The sequence below is a fragment of the Leucoraja erinacea genome, chromosome 11 (genome assembly GCF_028641065.1).
Source record: "Leucoraja erinacea ecotype New England chromosome 11, Leri_hhj_1, whole genome shotgun sequence".
Lineage (NCBI taxonomy): Eukaryota > Metazoa > Chordata > Chondrichthyes > Rajiformes > Rajidae > Leucoraja > Leucoraja erinaceus.
Window position 1 is genome coordinate 51,042,843 of NC_073387.1, and position 21,617 is coordinate 51,064,459.

Sequence of the window (21,617 nt, forward strand, 5' to 3'; positions counted from 1 at the left end):
ATTAAACAAACCCAGCACAACAGTGACTAAACAAAGTATTCTTCTTGATACCACATTCATAAATTCATGTGATTGGAGTAGAATTAGACCCATTCGGCCCATCGAGTCTACTCCGCCATTCAATCGTGGCTGATCTATCTCTCCCTCCTAATCCCATCCTCCTGCCTACTCCCCATAACCCCTGACACCTGTACTAATCAATAATCTAACTCCATCTTAAAAATATCTATTGACGTCCTCCACAGCTGGGATTCTGTGATTACGAATACCATAGATTCACCACTAAAGAAATTCCCCCTCATCTCCTTTTAATTCTGAGGGTATGACCTCAAGTCCTAGACTGCCCCACTAGTGGAAACATCCTCTCCACATCCACTCTATCCAAGCCTTTCATTATTCTGCACGTTTCAATGAGGGTCCCCATTCTTTCTACTAAGCTCCAGCGAGTACAGTCAAACGCTCATCATTACGTTAACCTATTCATTCCTAAACATCCATAGACTTGGGGTCCACAGCCTTCCGTGGCAACGAATTCCACGGACACACCACCCTCTGACTGAGGAAATTCCTCCTCATCTCCCTCCTAAAGGAACATTGGCAATATATCGAGCTTTAAGCAATAATCAATGTATTTTTACAGCTGGTCATGGTAGAATTTGATATAACCATATAACCATATAACAACTACAGCACGGAAACAGGCCATCTCGACCCTTCTAGTCCGTGCCAAACACGTATTCTCCCCTAGTCCCATACACCTGCGTTCAGACCATAACCCTCCATACCTTTCCCGTCCATATAACTATCCAATTTATTTTTAAATGATAAAAACGAACCTGCCTCCACCACCTTCACTGGAAGCTCATTCCACACAGCCACCACTCTCTGAGTAAAGAAGTTCCCACTCATGTTACCCCTAAACTTCTGTCCCTTAATTCTCAAGTCATGTCCCCTTGTTTGAATCTTCCCTACTCTCAGTGGGAAAAGCTTATCCACGTCAACTCTGTCTATCCCTCTCATCATTTTAAAGACCTCTATCATCACCCCTTCTGCGCTCCAAAGAATAAAGCCCTAACTTGTTCAAACTTTCTCTGTAACTTAGTTGCTGAAACCCAGGCAACATTCTAGTAAATCTCCTCTGTACTCTCTCTATTTTGTTGACATCTAGCTGTATATCGCATAACTCAACATGAGGAGTGGTTGGGAAGAAGATACTATTAATAGAACTGTGACAATATTATTTTCAATTTACGACCACAAATATGATTGTAGATTTTATTTCCAAACAAATACCGTTGTAGAAAATATATGGCATCTGAATTAAAGCACCAGTTAAACTTTAGCATGCATATGTAAAGAGGTTCTTCTGCAGTAGTATAGGGCTCTGGTAAGACCACATCTGGAGTATTGCGTACAGTTCTGGTCTCCTAAATTGAGGAAGGATATCCTTGTGATTGAGGCAGTGCAGCGTAGGTTCACGAGATTGATCCCTGGGATGGCGGGACTGCCATATGAGGAAAGATTGAAAAGACTAGGCTTGTATTCACTGGAGTTTAGAAGGATGAGGGGAAATCTTATAGAAACATGTACAATTATAAAAAGGCTGGCCAGCTAGATGCAGGAAAAATGTTCCCAATGTTGGGCGAGTCCAGAACCAGGGGCCACAGTATTAGAATAAAGCGAAAGCCATTGAGGTGAGAAAAATTAGGTGAGAAAAAACTTTTCCACCCAGAGAGTTGTGAATTTGTGGAATTCCCTGCCACAGAGGGCAGTGGAGGCCAAATCACTGGATGGATTTAAGAAAGAGTTAGATAGAGCTCTAGGGGCTAGTGGAATCAAGGGGTATGGGGAGAAGGCAGGCACGGGTTATTGATTGGGGGCGATCAGCCATGATCATAATGAATGGCGGTGCTGGCTCGAAGGGCCGAATGGCCTCCTCCTGCACCTATTATCTATGTTTCTATGTTTCTAAAGAGAGACACAAAATTCTGGCATAACTCAGCCGGTCAGGCAGCATCTCTGGAGAAAATGGATAGGTGACCTTTGGGGTCGCGACCTTTCTTCAGACTGATTGCTTTTCCTGAGATGCTGCCTGACCCGCTGATTTACTCCTGCACTTTGTGTCTTTATTTTGTAAACCAGCAGCTGCAGTTCCTTGTGTCTAGACTGTATTATAAATTCATCGTAGAATAGATCTTGCATATCAATCAAGAGCCAAGAGTGTTTTATAGTCATACGTTACAAACAGAGCTATGAAATTCTTACTTGCAGAAGCATAACCGAATATGTAATCATAGTACTCTGCAAACAATATAATAATGGAAAAAAGTTAAGTGTATTTTAAATATAAATAATATACTGAACTTTATATATATTTTGGCACATAAATTGCATTTAACAATAAATAGTACCTGACACGCATTATATATACTTAGTGAAAGAGGTTATACATATATAATATACTGAACATTTTTCTGATTATTATATTGTTTATATAGTGGTGCCAAGACAGCAACCTTTCTCTCAACATCAGCAAGACAAAGGAGATAATGACCAACTTCAGGAAGCAACGTGGTACACATACCCCAGCTTGCATTGGAGGTGTAAGAAAGAACTGCAGATGCTGGTTTAAATTGAAGGTAGACACAAATGCTGGAGTAACTCAGCGGGACAGGCAGCATTTCAGACTGAAGAAGGGTCTGAAACCCGAAACACCACCATTTTCCTACTCTCCAGAGATGCTGCCTGTCCCGCTGAGTTACTCCAGCATCTTGTGTGTCCACCCCCAGTTTGCATTGACGGTGCCAATGTAGAGATAGTCAAAAAATAAATTGCTAGGAGTCAATATCACCAACAATTTCTCCTGGGCCACCCATATTGAAGCAACCACCAGGAAGCCACACCAACGCCTCTACTTCCTTAGACAGCTTAGGAAGTTTGGTATGTCCCCTACAACTCTCACCATAGAAAGCACTTTATCAGGATGCATCACAGCTTGGTTTGGGAACAGCTCCATTCTGGACCGCATGAAATTGCAGCGAATTGTGGACGCAGCCCAGACCATCACACAAACCCTTCTATTGACTCCATTTATACCTCACATTGCCTCGGCAAGGCCAGCAGCATAATCAAGGACGAGTCGCACCCTGGCCACTCCCTCTTCTCTCCTCTCCCATCAGGCAAAAGGTACAGAAGTGTGAAAACACACACCTCCAGATTCAGGGACATTTTTTTCCCAGCTGTTATCAGGCAACTGAACCATTCTACCACAACCAAAGAGCAGTGATGAACTTCTATCTACCTCTGATGTCCCTTAGACTATCCTTGATCAGAATTTGCTGGATTTCCCTTGCATTAAATGTTATTCCATTATCATGTCAATGGATTGATTGTAATCATGTGTAGTCTTTCTGCTGACTGGTTAGCACGCAACAAAAAGCTTTTCACTGTACCTTGGTACACGTGACAATAAATTAAACTGACACTGACACTGTATGCAGAGTTGTCTGTTTACATACTCTGTGCTGCTGCAAGTAAAATTATATGCAATATACATATATATAACATATAATATACATTATCTTATCTATATATCTTCATGATTATATATATATATATATATATGTATTTATATATATATATATGTACATATATATACACATACAGACGCATGCACACACATATGTGTGAGTATATGTACATTATATATGTAGATATATATGTATATATACAATCATGAAGATGATTATACATATATGTGTGTGTGTGACTATGTGTCTGTGTGGGTGTCTGTATGTATATATATGTGTGTGTATGTGTATAGGTGTATATTTGTATATAATATATATGTGTGTGACTGTATGAGTGTGTATGTGTATATGTGTGTGTATATATACTGTATATGTGTGTGTGTGTATATATGTGTGTGTGTGTGTGACTGTGAGTGGGTATATGTCTGTGTGTGTGTGTATACGTGTGTGTATGTGTATATATGTATATATACTCTCACACACACACATATTATATACTATATCAGGAAGATGGTGAGTGTGTAATTCATCTGCACTAGTTCTGAGGGCAGGTGGAGTGTTGCCGCCAGGGTAACAGGGCAGCCAGCGTTGTCCCGCGGCTAGTTACCCTAGCGAGGCAGGGTCCGGGCTCAGACGGAGCCACAGTGTGGCCATTGGTTGTCGGGGGCCCGTGGGTGTGCCGAAGCCGAGCCGCGTGTGAGCATAAAGATGAGGAGTAGTGAGTGGGGGGTTCGAGTAGCTGCTGCAGCAACGCGCGGTGCCGAGTCTGTCCTCCCCGGACCCAGAGCCGGTTCCCCACTAGTCCCGGAACACTCCTTGGTTGGGCACCACCACGCGTGGACTCGTTAACATACATCCATCTCCCCTTTCAGCAGTGTGTGTGTGCGCGCTGTGTGTGTGTGAGAGAGAGAACTGCCCGTCTCGGATTGCTCCCCTTACTGCGGGCTGTTGCAGGTAAAATTCACATTTTAATCACCATCCTTGCATCTGGCTTGTTCTGCATTGTGTGTGTTTTTTAAATATAACATTATTTCTGTTACGGTAAAAGGCAGCAGGCGTCTGCGATTATCAAATAGGCATCATTATTTCACGCTGGCTTGGCGGAGCGCAGCTCTTCCGGGGATCTTGAAAATAAATGGATAATAATTCTCAAGCCTAACTCTAAGCAGAACCTAGGAAATGTTTCTCTTATTGAGTATTAAAAACCACTGCTCTCGCTGGAGCACCGCGCAGGCCATTCGGCCCATTGAGTCGAATCTAGTCTGTCTTGAGTGATAGGAAGGAACTGCAGGTGCTGGTTTGCACCGAAGATAGACACAAAATGCTGGAGTAACTCAGTGGGTCTCTGGAGAGAAGGAATTGGTGACGTTTTTGGGTCGAGACCCTTCTTCACACTGCCTTACTCTGCCCGAGAGGGTTCATTTAAAACTGCCCTCCCTTCTATCCCCTTCCCTGCTACAATGGCTGAAGTTATGTTTTGAATTATGCATGCCAAATACTTTCCATTCATTGTGAAATGCATTTTAAAGGTGACCGTGATCTTAAATAACGGGGCGCCGCTGTAATACCACGCCGGTCTATTTCCCTTAGCCGCGGACGTTATTTAGGCACCTGTTTTTTTTTTTTGTAGATGGTTTGAATTGGATTCCCTTTAAAACACGGCTTGTCTTTGTCCGGCTGGGTGCTGCTGGCGATGTTTTAAAAACGGTCACGGCAGGTGGTGAGGAATGAATATGTAGGAAAGAACTGCAGATGCTGGTTCAAACCGAAGATAGACGCAACACGCTGGAGTAACTCAGCGGGACAGGCAGCATCTCTGGAGAGAAGGACTGGGTGGCGTTTCGGGTCGAGACCCTTCTTCAGATAAATACCCCGTGTCTCGCCCGGATACACCTGCCTTGGGAAGGTCGACCATGCGGCTGGCTTGAATGGAAGGAAAGGCTCATTAAAGTTAATGCCAGCACGCAAAGAAGATTATTACAGGTGTCAGGGCTTCTGGGGTTAGGAGGGAGACATAGATCAGCCGTGATTGAATGGCGGGGTAGACTTGATGGGCCGAATGGCCTAATTATACTCCTATCCCTAATGATCTTATGAAGATGCAGCGATGCACTGACCAAAAAAAATCAGCGAGAAACCAGAACCTCTAAGAACCCACGCTCTGAAATTCCGGAATTCTGTCGAGTTGTTGACAGCTATATGTTGAACCTATCATCCAGCAGTCATGTTTAGTATTCTCCTTTCGTTTATTCCCCTCCCCCTCCCTCAGCGGCCCCCTCCCCCCTCAGCCCCCCCCCCCCCCCACCCCCCCACCTCCCTGAAACTTTTGTAACAGGTAAATATCCAATGCTTCTATTTATAAGTTCATAAGTGATAGGAGCAGAATTAGCCCATTCGGCCCATCGAGCCTACTCCGCCATTCAATCACGGCTGATCGATCTCTCCATTCTCCAGCCTTTCCCCCATAACTCGGTACACTCATACCAATCAAGATTCTGTCAATCTCCGCTCAAAAAATAGCCAAAGACTTGTCTGTGGCAATGAATTAATTCCACAGATTCACCACCCTCTAAAGAAATTCCTCCTCGTCTCCATTCTAAAGGAACGTCCTTTTGTTCTGGGGCTGAGCCCGCTGGTCCTAGACTCTCCCACTAGTGGAAACACACTCTCTCCACATCCACTCTACCCAGGCTTTAATTCATGCTGAACATGACGGCGGATTCAGGTATCATTTCCAGTATCTCGTGTGGCGAGCGACGGTGGGATTGTCAGTGCATGTTCTACTCGTCCCCACACAACTTTTTAAAAGCCAATTCTTCCAAGTATTCCTGGCATGGTTAAAGAGAGCGGAGCCGCGAAGTTGCCCTTGCCTTTTCCCCGTTGTTTGCTTGGTGAGTTCCGGTGAGCATTGGTTGCACTTCCAGAGATTCTGTTCTTTTAGCGGGGCTGGGGTGTTTGCTTAGCGGTACGCCGTGATTCTGTACCCGCGCTGGCAGGGAGAGTTAAAACTAGAAGATCAGACGCAAAATACCAGAGTGACTCAGCGGGACAGGCAGCATCTCTGGGGAGAAGGAATAGGTGGGTGTTTCGGGTCATTAACTCAGACCGTGCTCCCAGCCCATATGTCCAATATCTAGGGAGACATTGCTTATAAATCCATCCACCCATCCCATAACTAACCTTCGCCGATAAAACGGGCCACCGGTAGATTCATTTGAAACGGGTAGCCTTGGATCTTTGAACGTTGAAATCGAGGATTTGAGTACAGGAGTAAAGAGGTCCTTCTACAGTTGTACAGGGCCCTGGTGAGACCACATCTGGGGTATTGTGTGCAGTTTTGGTCTCCTAATTTGAGGAAGGACATCTTTGCTCCTTGAGGCAGCGCAGCATAGGTTCACGAGGTTAATCCCTGGGATGGTGGGACTGTCATATGTGGACAGATTGGAAAGACTGGACTTGTATTTACCGGAATTCAGAAGGATGAGAGGGCATCTTATAGAAATATATAAATTCATAAAAGGACTGGACATGTTAGATGCAGGAAAAATGTTCCCAATGTTGGGGGAGTCCAGAACCAGGGGCCACAGTCTAAGAATAAAGGGGAGACAATTTAAAACTGAGATAAGAAAAAACTTTTTCACCCAGAGAGTTGTGAATTTGTGGAATTTGCCACAGAAGGCAGTGGAGGCCAATTCACTGGATGAATTTAAATAGAGTTAGATAGAGCTCAAAGGGCTAGTGGAATCAGGGGATATGGGGAGAAGGCAGGCACGGGTCACTGATTGTGGATGATCAGCCATGTTCACAATGAATGGCGGTGCTGGCTCGAAGGGCCAAATGGCCTCCTCTTGCACCTATTTTCTATGTTTCTATGTAAATCAAATCAGACCAGTCTGAAGAAGAGTCTCAACTCGAAACGATGCCTATTCCTTCTCTCCAGAGATGCTGCCGGCCTCGCTGAGTCACTCCGCTTGTTGTGTCTATCTTCGGTTTAAACCAGCATCTGCAGTTCTTTCCTGCACGACTTAATTCAGGGCGTAGATTGTCAGTGAGAATAACGTCTTACACATTTGATAAATATCTGATGGTTTAAGTGAGGAAGATGTTCACTGGGCTCGCTCAAATAGGCCGGCAAACAGCACCAAAACTAATTTGGGATTTTATACCAGCAGACCAAGTGAGGCTGTTTGAGACAGCGAACTGGCAATTAAAACGAGCTGCGAATTTAGATTATAATTTGGTCTGTAGCGAAGCGGGGTTTTTTTCTAAACTGTTGACAAAACGTGGCGCAAACCCCAATTTGCACATGTCCTCCTGGATGCATAGAAACAAGTTCAACGAGGTAAAGTGTGGAGGAAGGAACTGCAGATGCCGCTTTACACTGGAGATAGGTACAACATGCTGGAGTAACAGCGGGGGCAACATGCATGTATCACTGGAGAGAAGGCATGGGCGACGTTTCGGGTCGAGAGCCTTCTTCAGACTGAGAGTCTGGGGGAGAGGGAGACACAGAGATATGGGCATCGATGGCAGGGAACATCTCCAGAGATGCTGCCGAGAGACACAAAATGCTTGGGTAAATCAAGTAGAACCGGAGCCCAAGGAACTGTCCACACATCAGTGCTGAAACGCACTCGGTTGCTGCCTCTCTCGCTTCACCCTCACCCACTGTACAGTTAATCAATAAAGCAAGGATTTCAATTGCAATTACGCTTCAAGACTGCCGCGAACTACCCTGGAGAGCGGCGAACAAGAGAGTTAGTTTACAGACTCAAGTACACATTTGTTGGGCAGTGGGCATTGTCGACAAACCTGGAGACCTGTAACAAACGATCAAGCGCAGGGGGAACTCAGCGCGCCAAGCAGCATCTGTGGAGGGAAGATTGACACAGAACGCTGGAATAACTCAGAGAGACAGGCAGCATCCCTGGAGAGAAGGAATGGGTGACGTTTCGGGTCGAGACCCTTCTTCAGACTGAATCCCTTTTCTCCAGAGATGCTGCCTGTCCCGCTGAGTTACTCCAGCGTTTCGTGTCTATCGTCGATTTAAACTAGCACCTGCAGTTCCTCCCTGTGCAGCAGCATCTGTGAAGGGAACGGGACAGACAACGATCATTCTCATGTCTGGAGAAGGGTCCCGACGCCTGTCTGTCTATTCCTTCCACCGATGCAGCCTGACCCGCTGATGTACTCTTGCAACTTGTGTTATGCTCAAGATTTGATCACTTAGAGTTATTTGTGCCTCAACCTTAAGACCGTTTGCCCTTTTCTGCTGACTTGTCATTCTTTGCTGTTGAAAGCCAAGGCCACATAGTCAAACTATAGCCTATCCCGTCTCCCTGAAACATCGCCCTTCAATGGAAGTGTGGCGTTATGTAGTTGAGTGTGCTGGTGGACAGGTTTAGAGGGGTGTGGACAAATGGGACCGGCTTGGATGGGCCATCTTGGTCGGCATGGACGAGTTGGGCCGAAGGGCCTGTTTCCGTGCTGTAAGACTCAGCGATAGAATATCAAGTCAGATTGGCACCATTCCCTTCGGCAGTTCAGCGCCGCGTCCCGTTGTTCCCTGCACATCCCCTCGACATTCAAGACTACACACTGCGTTTGACTTGAGTTTATTTTTGTTTCAATTCCTCGTGCCTTTCGCTTGTTCTTGCTCTTTGTCAAACCTGGTCCCCCCGACGGGTGCGGGAGCCCAGCTCACGCCGCTGTGGTGTACAGTGGCGCTGTTCACCATAGAAGTGCTCATGAACGACTTACTGGAAGCAGGTGGCGATGAGACGGCTTTTGGTCATGTTCGAGCACTCTACTGTGGGCGCTACATTGTCAACTACAGACAAGCCGGCAAAGATTCACAAAGAACCCGCGTTGCATCGTTATAGAGTAGTTTTAAAATACGGTCGGATCTAGAAAGAATGAATGGAACTGACTGGGACCTTATGGCATTAATGAGAGTGTATAACATGGGATTGGAGTGGGTGACATGGGTACGTGGGTAACATGGTAACATACAACATGGTAGGCGCAAAATGCTGGAGTAACTCAGCGGTGAGCGGTGAGGCACTATCCATAGATGCTGCCTCAGCCGCTGAGTATCTCCAGCTCTTACTCTTGACTCTCTTACATTTTGTGTCTACCTTCGATTTACCAGCATCGGCAGTTCTTTCTTAAACATGGTATAACATGGGATTGATTTGTGTGTGTGTGTGTGTGTCTGTGTGTCTGTGTGTGTGTGTGTGTGTGTGTGTGTGTGTGTCTGTGTGTCTGTGTGTCTGTGTGTCTGTGTGTCTGTGTGTCTGTGTGTCTGTGTGTCTGTGTGTGTGTCTGTGTAAATATATATTAAAGTAATATCAGTAAATAATCTTGATTAGTATGGATGTCAAAGGTTCTGGTGAGAAGGCAGAAGAGAGGGGTTAAGAGGGAATGATAGATCAGCCACGGTGGAGCAGACATGGGGTGGCACGGTGGCACAGCCGTAGACTTGCTGCATTTTACAGTGTCAGAGACCCAGGTTCAATCCTGACTGTGGGTGCTGTCTGTGCACCTCATCTTCCTGAAATATTTGGAAAATCTGTTATTGTTTACAGCATACAACGATTCCTGCAAAAATCCACCAATGCTTCACTTAAATTTGTGTCCTTCTAAGAATTTCCTTTCCAGAGATCGGGTAGACTCACAGAGTCTCTTGCCCAGAGTAATGGGAATTGAGAAACCAGAGGACATTGGTTTAAGGTGAAGGGGGAAAGATTTAATTGGAGATAGACACAAAAAGCTGAAGTAACTCAGCGGGACAGGCAACATCTGGAGAGAAGGAATGAATGACGACTTGGGTTGAGATCCTTCTATCCTTCTTCAGACTGAATAGGAATCTGAGGATCCTTTTCACACAGAGGGTGGTGGGTGTATCGGACTGACTGCCATAGGAGGTAGTTGAGGCAGGTACTATCGCAACATTTAAGAAACATTTAGACAGGTACATGGATAGGACAGGTTCAGAGGGACGTGGGCCAAACCCAGGCAGGTGGGGCTAGTGAAGATGGGACATGTTGGCTGGTGTGGGCAAGTTGGGCCGAGGGCCTGTTTCCATGCTGTGTGACTCTAGGACTCTATCTCATAATCATATTCGTAATTTATTAGCCAAGTATGTTTTGCAACAGGCGAGGACTTTGATTTGCCATACAGTCATAACAAAAAAGCAACAAAATTCTTAAGGGGTTGGACAGGCTAGATGTAAGAAGATTGTTCCCGATATTGGGGAAGTCCAGAATAAGGGGTCACAGTTTAAGGATAAAGGGGAAATCTTTTAGGACTGTGATGAGAAAAACATTTTTTACACAGAGAGTGGCGAATCTCTGGAATTCTCTGCCACTGAATGTAGTTGAGGCCAGTTCATTGGCTATATTTAAGAGGGAGTTAGATGTGGCCCTTGTGGCTAAAGGGATCAGGGGGTATGGAGAGCTGGCAGGTACAGGATACTGAGTTGAATGATCAGCCATGATCATATTGAATGGCGGTACAGGCTCGAAGGGCCGAATGGCCGAATGGCGAATACTCCTCCACCTATTTTCTATGTTTCTTCTGCATCTATTTTCTATGTTTCTATGTAACAAGACACACAACTACATAAAAAATTGGCATAAACATCCACCACAGCGGCTCCTGCACATTCCCCACCGTGTTGGAAGGCAATAAAGTAATTCCTTCTCTCCTCCTTTCCTCCAATGGCCGGGGGAGTCAAACCATTCGCAGCCGGCGATCGACCTCCCACGTCAGTGCGCCCGAAACCCCTGCGGCTTGTAGTTCCCAAAGTCGTTCTCTCACCGGGGACCGCGTGCTCCAGGATGTTAAAGTCGGCAGCTCACACAGGTTGGAGCACCAAAGGCCGACCCCTGGTAAAGGGATCGCCTGATGTTAAAGTCCACAGGCTCCACGGTTTTGGAAGGTGGAGCCTGTGGTGGAGGGAGTGGCTCTAGAAGTCCCCCACCCCCTCCACCACCCCCCACATCATGCAAAACTAAAACATAAACTCAAACATACATTTAACAACAACCTAAAAACACAACAGAAGGACAATACGAAGATAGATCGTTGGCGAGGCAGCCATCGTGTGGCGCCCCCTGGTGGTATATGACTCTATATGCCATCCCTTCCCAAATTGAGAGGGTGGGATTGTATCTAAGGTTGAAAGAAACGGGTAAGAATTCACATTCTCTAGAAGTTATGCCTAGACAACATATTCATTAAACGAGAAAGTCATATTTTCCATATCTCCAGTAGACTAATAGGTTGATAACATTATAGCTTTGGTGATTGAAATTCCTTTTAGAATAGAATAACCTGCACTTATTATAAATTAATGTACATCAATCAATTTAAGTTCTTCATATCTGCACTGTATCTTTCTCTTCACTCTACCTATTGTACTTGAGGTTGGCTTGATTGTATGTTTAGGTTTAGGTTTAGTATAGCCACACGTTCCCAGGTTCGGTGAAAAGCTTTGGAATCCAATTAGATCAGTTAAGATTGCACATCAATACAATCAGGATCAACTCAAGTACATCAGGTAGAGCAAAGGGGAACATACAGAGTGCAGAATACAGCTCTCAGCATTGTAACGCATCAGTTGCATAGGGAACGTGCAATGTCTGCATTGAGGTAGAGGTGAATTGGACAATACAGTAGCGTATGGAAGGACCGTTCAGAAGTCTGATAACAGAGGGGAAGAAACTGGTTCTGAGTCTCCATTTCTCTGCACCAAACCTTCTGTTTATTTTGTTGTTCCTCGGCTGTGTACCTTGGAACACACTGTCAAAATCTCCCTACAGCCACCAGCCTATTATATACTCCAGCCTCTAAATAAGTTCTGAACTACATAGACTTACGGCAATGGTTTTGTCTTTTTGCACTATTTTTGTTTGTTTGTTTTATGTGCATGTATACACAGACAGACAGACAGACAGACAGACAGACAGACAGACAGACAGACACAAACCTGCAAGAAGGAGCTACAAATGCTGGTTTAAACCGAAGATAGAAACAAAAAGCTGGAGTAACTCAGCGGGACAGGCAGCATCTCTGGAGAGAATGAATGGGTGACCTTTCGGGTCGAGACCCTTCTTCCGAAGATTATGTACATAAATACACACACGCACATAGATATAGAGATCCATGTGTATATATATATATATGAAATGGTAAATCATTAATTATAGGTTGAATCAATAATATGCAGCTTGAGTGAAATTTATATCAACAGAAAAGCATTGCTAGACCTCTGCAGTTCATTTTGCAAATTCATAAACATGTTGATTATCTGTGTGTCAGAAACTGGGCCGATCAAAGTCAAATAGGCCACAAATAATTTACAGGTGAAAATATGATTATTGACAGTAATAGACTGGATTTAGAGGGCACATGCATATACACCTCTATATCTATCTTGATCTATCTATATGGATAGGCATATGTATATATAAATGTACCGACACACACACACACACACACACACACACACACACATACAGACACACACACACACACACACACACACACACACACAAATACATACACACATATATATATATACACATATATAACAGAGTTGTAATATATATATAACATATATATATATAATTGTTAACAGAGTACTATGTTTACATATTGTGTTGTGATGCTGCAAGTAAGAGTTTCATTGTTCTGCTTGTAACATATGACAGTAAAACACTATTGCCTCTTGCATTCGCTGTGCTCCATGCCTGCATAAGTGAGCCACACAAACTCAATGCCCTCCCCATCCAGTCTATTACCGTGAATAATCATATTTTCACCTGGAAATTATTTGTGGCCTATTTGCCTTTGATCGGCCCAGTTTCTGACACACAGATAATCAACATGTTTATGAATTTGCAAAACGAACTGCAGAGGAGGTCAAGTAAGGTTTTTCTGTTGATATGAATTTCAGCCCAAGCTGCATCTAATTGATTCAACCTATAATTAGTGAATCACCATTTCAAACACTAGCTTCTGAGATGTGCCACTGAATGCAGCACCAGGGTAAATTCTACTTCTCCTTTAACAGCTGGGTAGGGAATCGTGTAGAAAAGGGCCCTAAATATTCAAAATTCCCAGGACTGACTCCGAAGGTGGTGACAATGTGCCAGTGTGATGGTCTGCAGCTTGAGTTATAATTAGGTTATTCCTTTCCAATTGAATTTTATTTCCACTTTACCAGGCATTACTAACACTTCATCTGACCTGCCATTCTGCCTTCCAATCCACTCTCACAATGGTTCACAGTGCTAGTCAGAGCATTTCCAGTTTCCCAAGCATTTCACTGCACCAGAGACCCAGATTTGATTCTGACTAAGGGTGCTGCCTGTACGGAGTTTGTACATTCTCCCTGTGACTGCGTGGGTTTTCTCCGGGTGCTCCAGTTTCCTCCCACACTCCAAAGACGTGCAGAATTGTAAATTAATTGGCTTCTGTAAATTGTCCCTTGTGTGTAAGATAGAACTGGTGTATGGGTGATTGTTGGTCAGCGTGGACTCAGTGGGCTGAAGTGCCTATTTCCACGCTGTATCTCTAAAGTAAACTAAACCAATAGTGGCAATTTTAGAAGCTTTGAGATGGGCCCATGTATACGCAGAGAATAGAGGGATACGGAACATGTGCGGACAGAAGAGATTAATTTATCTTGATATCCTGTTCGCAACAAACATTATGAGCCCCTTGTGTGTAGGTGTGTGCTAAAATCTGGGAAGAACTGGTAACAATATTTAGAGAATAAGGATGGATTAGATCAGTGGTGGTGCATTTCTCATGATAGTGGAGGACTTCAAGTACTGGGAGCGGATAGTCGGCAGCTATCAGATAGTTGTCAGTTAGTCAATGACTAAACCACCTCAACCCATCTGGTTTTCCAGGTGAGGAGGGGTCTGTGGACCCCCAGCAGGACCAAAAACAGGACCTGTCAAAGGCCGGATGAGCTTCTAGTGAGCCAAAGGCCATCCACACTTCAGTAGAAGTTGCGATCACTGTCGTACATGGCATTGTAAGAAACTACTATAAAGCGCACACACACACACACACCAGAATCCTGTACTTCCAGCAGCGGAAGTCCGCAAGAACTGGAGGACAGAGATGTGTGGTGCGTCCGTCACCGTTCCCGTTGCAATCCAGCGCCACTGTGTCGCTAATGTTTTTAACGATGATGAATGAATGAATGAAGATTACTGGTGGGTTAGTGTAAATGTGTGGGCGATAGTCAACATGGACTCGCTGGGCTGAAGGGCCTGCTTCCATGCTACATCTTTCAAGCTATTTATCATACCTATGCATGCTTCAATTCTCTGGAATTCTCTGCCACAGATGCCAGTTCATTGGCTATATTTAAGAGGGAGTTAGATGTGGCCCTTGTGGCTAAAGGGATCAGGGGGTATGGAGAGAAGGCAGGTATGGGATACTGAGTTGGATGATCAGCCATGATCATATTGAATGGCGGTGCAGGCTCGAAGGGCCGAATGGCCTACTCCTGCACCTATTTTCTATGTTTCTATGTTTCAACAAATCAATACAACAGCATGGATAGGGGAAGTTTCAGGTCGAGACTGCCTATCCATGTTCTCCAGAGATGCTGCCTGACCTGCTGAGTAAGTTCAGCACTTTCTGTCCTTTTGTGTATTAACCAGCATCTGCGATTGTTTGTTTCGACAAATCAATACAACTCTGCGGGAAGTATTGAATCTCTAGTTTTTTTTTAGATGAAAAAGGCCTTTGATAGACAATAGGTGCAGGAGTAGGCCCCTATTCGGCCCTTCGAGCCAGGTCACAGTTCTCCGCCTTTTAAGGGGACTTAGCTGGAGTTCTCCCTCCCTTCCATCGGCCGATGTTAAGTAAAGTTTTGCACTGGTCTACCAAACAGTTTGTGTGGTGTCTGTTTATTAAGAAGCGAACCTGGTTTAGTAGTTATAAAAGTAGCTTTTTCCGCTATCAAGTAAAAATAAAATCCAACGTTTTGTTTTAATATAAGCTAAAACATTTAGAAAGAGCAAAATGTGATTGTTATCTCTCTGATTTACCAGGTCCAATGACGTCCAGACTATTATGGCCATTTCTTTCCTTGCTTGGAATATGCTTGTTGATGGCAGAAGGATGGTTGGAAAAGAAACCTCCCAGGAAGCTACTTATACGTGGAGCTGCACTCAACGAGGTACGGCTGTTTTTATACAGCAGGTTGTTATATACAGATGGACTTAGATAGACGCAAAATGCTGGAGTAACTCAGCGGGACAGGCTGCATCTCTGGAGAGAAGGAATGGGTGACTTTTCAGGTCGAGACCCTTCTTCAATAGTCAGGGAAAAGGGAAATGAGAGATATCGACGGTGATGTAGCAGGATATGGAACAAATGAATGAAAGTTAATGGCATTGTTTAAACCAGCATCTGCAGTTCCTTCCTAGACGTTACCTTAATGAACCCTGTCCCACTTAGGAAACCTGAACGGAAACCTCTGGAGACTTGTGCCCCACCCAAGGTTTCCGTGCGGTTCCTGGAGGTTCCCAGAGGTTCCCGGAGGTTTTTGTCAGTCTCCCTAATGGTCGAAAGTGGTTTCCGCTTTGTCTTACCTTCCACTACCTGCAACCTCCGGCAATCACCTGCAACCTCCGGCAACCACCTGCAACCTCCGGCAACCACCTGCAACCTCCGGCAACCACCTGCAACCTCCGGCAACCTCCGGCAACCACCTGCAACCTCTGGCAACCACCTTCAACTAGCATCGCAACCGACATCGGCTAAGAAATTACCGATTTTTAAAATGGCAACCTATTTTTAGTCGAGGCCGGTTATGAATTTTTTGAAATAATCGCCGGAACATAGAAGAAGCGGAAACCACTTTCGACCATTAGGGAGACTGACAAAAACCTTCGGGAACTGCACGGAAACCTTGGGTGGGGCGCAAAATCTCCAGAGGTTTCCGTTCAGGTTTCCTAAGTGGGACAGGGGCATTAGTGATTACTGTCAGAATTACAGCAATGGAATGATATTTGTAACTCATACAGGTAGATAAGGTGTCGGGGGCCATGGGGAGAAGACAGCAGAATGGGGTTGAGAGGGAAAGATAGATCAGCCATGATTGAATGGCGAAGTGGACCTGATGGTCAAATGGCCTAATTTTGCTCCTATGAACTGCACAAAGCTGTCACCCGAGGTCAGGTTCAAACTGGGGTCTCTGGCACCGTGAGGCAGCAGCTCTACCTATAACTTGTGAGATGGTCATGAAGACTTTAGACCCATTGGCCTTCATCAGTTTGAGCATTGACTATAAAAAATGGAATGTGTCGGAGGGAACTACAGATGCTGGTTTAAAAGAAAGATACGCAAAAAGCTGGAGTAACTCAGCGGGACCGGCAGCATCTCTGGAGAGAAGGAATGGGCGATGTTTCGGGTCGAGACCCTTCTTCTCAACACGAAACGTCACCCATTCCTTCTCCCCAGCGATGCTGCCTGTTCTGCTGAGTTACTCCAGCTTTTTGTGTCTATAAAAAATGGAATGTTATGTTACAGCTGTACAAGATGCGGGTGAGGCCACAGTTCGAATATTGTGTTCGGCTTCAGTCATCATCTTGTGTATGGCGTGCACAGCCTAAAGTTGTACGACAACTTCTTCTATTTGATCTTATTTGATTGTGCACGCCAGATTGATTGCGTTTGTCGAAACAGGGCGGACCACGTGAAGGTTGCAAACTTCCACCCCAAGGCTTCAGTCACCCTGCTATAGGAAGGATGTTGTTAGGCTGGATAGAGTACAGAGATTTATGGGGATGTTGCCAGGACTTGAAGGCCAGAGTTGATATGGAAAGGTTGGGCAGGTTAGGACTGTATTTCCTGGAGTGAAGGAGAATGAGGTGTAATCTTATCGCGATGTACAAGATCACAAGGGGAATAGATAGGAATTGATGCACAGCCTTTTATCCAGAGTGGGAGAAATCAAGAAGCAGATTTAACATGAGAGGCAAAAGATTGAATGTGAATCTGAGGGGCAACTTTTTCACACAGATAGTGGTGCATGTATGGAACGAGCTGCCAGAGGATGTAGCTGGGGCAAAAACTATAATAACGATTAAAAGATAGGACAGGTACATCGATATGAAAGGTTTAGAAGGATATGGGCCAAACATGGGCAGGTGAAACATAGAAACATAGAAATTAGGTGCAGGAGTAGGCCATTCGGCCCTTCGAGCCTGCACCGCCATTCAATATGATCATGGCTGATCATCCAACTCAGTATCCCGTACCTGCCTTCTCTCCATACCCCCTGATCCCCTTAGCCAGAAGGGCCACATCTAACTCCCTCTTAAATATAGCCAATGAACTGGCCTCAACTACCCTCTGTCAGAGAGTTCCAGAGATTCACCACTCTCTGTGTGAAAAAAGTTCTTCTCATCTCGGTTTTAAAGGATTTCCCCCTTATCCTTAAGCTGTGACCCCTTGTCCTTGACTTCGCCAACATCGAGAACAATCTTCCTGCATGGGACTAGAGTAGATAATAGACAATAGACAATAGGTGCAGGATTAGGATTAGGCCCTTCAAGGCAGCACCGCCATTCAATGTGATCATGGCTAATCACTTGTGAACCAATGGAACACATTAGTTGCTGTTGGCAAGCAGGGCAGAAATGCCTGTTTCAGTGCTCTGTGCTAAGTCCAACCCTCTCCATGAATTTAACACAATTGCTGCGTTTGCGATGACATTGATTTTCTTCAAGTTTCCTCAACAAGTCTTGTAACTGGCATTGAAACCAAAGACCCGCTCTAAGATCTTTGATTGAAACGGCATTGGGAGTGATGCTGGGATCGGGAGTGAGCCTTTTGATCAAGTGACTGTGCATCCCATCCATTGTTCGTGACTTAAACTCTAGCTTACTGAAGCAGCCTTACGCAGGGATTTCAGGGAAGTTTTTCAATGATAAGTGAGTGTCGGTGAGCGGATTAATGGGATGTCATGTACTCCAAGGTTTTTGGCCTCGAAAATCGTCCGACTTGTCATTTGCGTCTTTCCATCCTTTCTGAGAGGTTCTCGACTACATTCACAGTTCTCCATACATTCACCATACGGCACGCTACATTCACCGTGCTGCATTCACCGTCATATTAATCACCCACCCACCCCCTCCCAGTTTCTGGTTACAATGAGCAAAATGCCACAAATCACCAACACAGGTAGCCTGACTCATTATTAGAACACTAGAAATGGGAGCAGTGATCGGTCATTAGTTCATGTCATAAGTCGTAGGAGCAGAATTAGGTAATTTGGCCCATCAAGTCTACTCTGTCATTCAATCATAGAAACATAGAAAATAGGTGCAGGAGTAGGCCATTCGGCCCTTCGAGCCTGCACCGCCACTCAATATGATCATGGCTGATCATCCAACTCAGTATCCTGTACCTGCCTTCTCTCCATACCCCCTGATCCCTTTAGCCACAAGGGCCACATCTAACTCCCTCTTAAATATAGCCAATGAACTGGCCTCAACTACCTTCTGTGGCAGAGAATTCCAGAGATTCTCCACCCTTTGTGTGAAAAATGTTTTCCTCATCTCGGTCCTAAAAGATTTCCCCCTTATCCTTAAACTGTGATGGCACATCTATCTTTCACTCCCAACCCCATTCTCCTGCCTTCTCCCCATAAACCCCTGACACCCATGCTAATCAAGAATCTATCTATCTCTGCCCGAAAAGTAACCATTGACTTGGCCTCCACAGCCTTCTGTGGCAAAGAATTCCTCAGATTCACCCCCCTCTGACCGCAGGCCCATTAGGCTCTTCAAGCATTCTCCACCATTCATTAGAATCATGTCTGGTCTTCTATTTTAAGCACTGTTGCCATAACCTGTAGTCCCCTTAATGTCCAGCACTCCCCAGCCTTCCAGAGTATAGAGAATTTCAAGGTTTCGCTATCCCCTAGTCCTACACTCGTCAGCCACGGGAATCGGCCTCTCTGCTTCAAGCCTGTTAGGTTTTTTTTTAATTTCTATAAGTTCCTTCGAGACCTGACCTCATTCTTCTACACCCTGGAGCTTGCAGTCCCAGTCTACATCTCTCTAGCTTGCCATGCCAGGAACCGGTCCAGTACATTCCTGCTGCGTTCTCACTGTGTTGAGCGTGGCCTTCCTTAAGCAAAGAGACTAAAACCATGCACAGCACTCCAGGTGCAGTCTATCTAAGCCCACTGTGGAGTTGCAACTGTGCTGTCTTATTCCTGCATTCAAAACATCTCATCATACATTCTAACAGCAGATCACCAAGTGTTGGATGAACCCAGTGGGTCAGGTGGCATCTGCGGAGAGAATGCACAGGCTAACATAACATTTGACCTCTTTATCATTTGCTGGACCTGTACATCGTGTTCAGAAGTTTATAGGAGTAAAATTAGGCCATTCGGCCCATTGAGTCTACTCCTTCATGGCTGATCTATCTTTCCCTCTCAATGCCATACTCTTGCCTTCTGCCCATAACCTTTGAGACCCTTAATAATCTGCAAATCTCCACAGGAAACAATACCTAAAGACGTCCTCCACAGCTGTCTGTGGCAATGAATTCCACAGATTCACCATCCTCTGGCTAAAGAAATGACTCCTCATCTCCTTTCTAGCAGTACATCTTTTTATTCTGAAGCTTTGCCCAGTCTGGTTCTAGACTGCCCTACCAGAGGAAATATCCTCTCATCATCCACCCTATCCAGGCCTTTCACAATTCGTCCAAAGGTTGACCGTTGGTATGTCAGCATCTGCAGTTCTTTGTTTCTGCAACACCTCTGGAGAGAACATGGATAAACAATGTTTCAGGTTGTGACCCCACTGAGTTACTCCAGCCTTTTTTGTTTTATTTATGTAACTTAAAGGGCCTGTCCCACGGGCGACCTAATCCGCGAGTTCTGGCGAGTTTGCCCTCGACTCATACTCGCAGCATGGTCGAATCGAGCTTGTAGGAGGTCTTCGTAACTCTCCTTCTTTGGGAGAGTTTGGGTTGTGGGAGGAAACCGAAGCACCCAAGGGAAACCCAACGGTCACTTAGAGAACGTGCAAACTCCACACAGACAGCACCGCATGTCAGGATTGAACCCAGGTCTCTGGCACTGCGAGGCAGCAGCACTATCAGCAGAAAAAAAAGGAAAGATTAAAGAAAGCCAAGGAAAAAAAATTAGCACCCAACACTTTGGGCCTCCAGAGCCATGAACCTTTAGGCAGCAGCTCGAGACTAAAACCAACATTGGCACACAGTACACTGGTCCGAAGCGAGTCATTAAAATTAACATAACTTTCTGGGCCATAAACCTTTTGAAGCACAAATTATTGCGGTCCAGCCATTTGAAAAACTATTTATTGCTCTGTTTATATTAAAGCTTCTAAAAACATTAGCGTTTCGTAATGAAATTCATCACTGCAAATAAACGATCTACTGGAACTTGCAAATATATAGCAATATTAACATAGTGAAACACTCTCACACTCTGTTCTCTGCAAGAGCTTAAAGAAAAATCAATTTGTGCAAATGCCAAACTATGGTGGTTGAAATTGGATGAACAGTTGAACTAAGATTTATAAAATGGTCGAACTCTCAATCCAAGGACAATTACAGAAGTTGAAATGTGAGTAAAAAGACACAAAGTGCTGGAGTAACTCAGCAGGTCAGACAGCATCTCTGGAGAACATGGATAGGTGACATTTTGAGTTGAGGCCCTACTTCAGATTGAAATGAGAATCTGTTCCCTGGCCCTGAACACTTTAGCGGTGTGTAGGGAGGAACTGCAAATGCTGGTTTACACCGACGATAGACACAAAATGGTGGAATAACTCAACGGGACAAGCAGCATCTCTGGAGAGAAGGAATGGGCGATGTTTCGGATCGAGATCCTTCTTCAGATTTCATCAGAGTCTGAAGAAGGGTCTGGTCCCCAAAACGTCACCCATTCCTTCCATCCAGAGGAATGCTGCCTGGCTCGCTGAGTTACTCCACCATTTTGTGTCTACTTTAGGAAGTGGTTCTTCACATCAATCCTCAACTGAAGCCTGATTAAGAAAAGCTGAC

General features: G+C 45.0%; 1 protein-coding gene across 2 annotated transcripts in view; it reads left to right on the forward strand.

Moving 5' to 3' along the window:
- Positions 1 to 4,215: 4,215 nt before the first annotated feature.
- The window catches only part of LOC129701807 (follistatin-related protein 5-like), a 424,382-nt gene continuing 406,980 nt past the window's right edge, over positions 4,216 to 21,617 (forward strand). Inside the window, exons 1-2 of one of the 2 annotated variants that reach the window (XM_055643258.1) lie at positions 4,216 to 4,484; positions 15,611 to 15,738. In XM_055643258.1, the coding sequence (XP_055499233.1) occupies positions 15,616 to 15,738 (123 nt within the window). In that variant the 5' untranslated portion in view covers positions 4,216 to 4,484; positions 15,611 to 15,615. The remainder of the gene's footprint in view (positions 4,485 to 15,610; positions 15,739 to 21,617) is intronic. The other variant, XM_055643259.1, reaches the window with a different exon arrangement.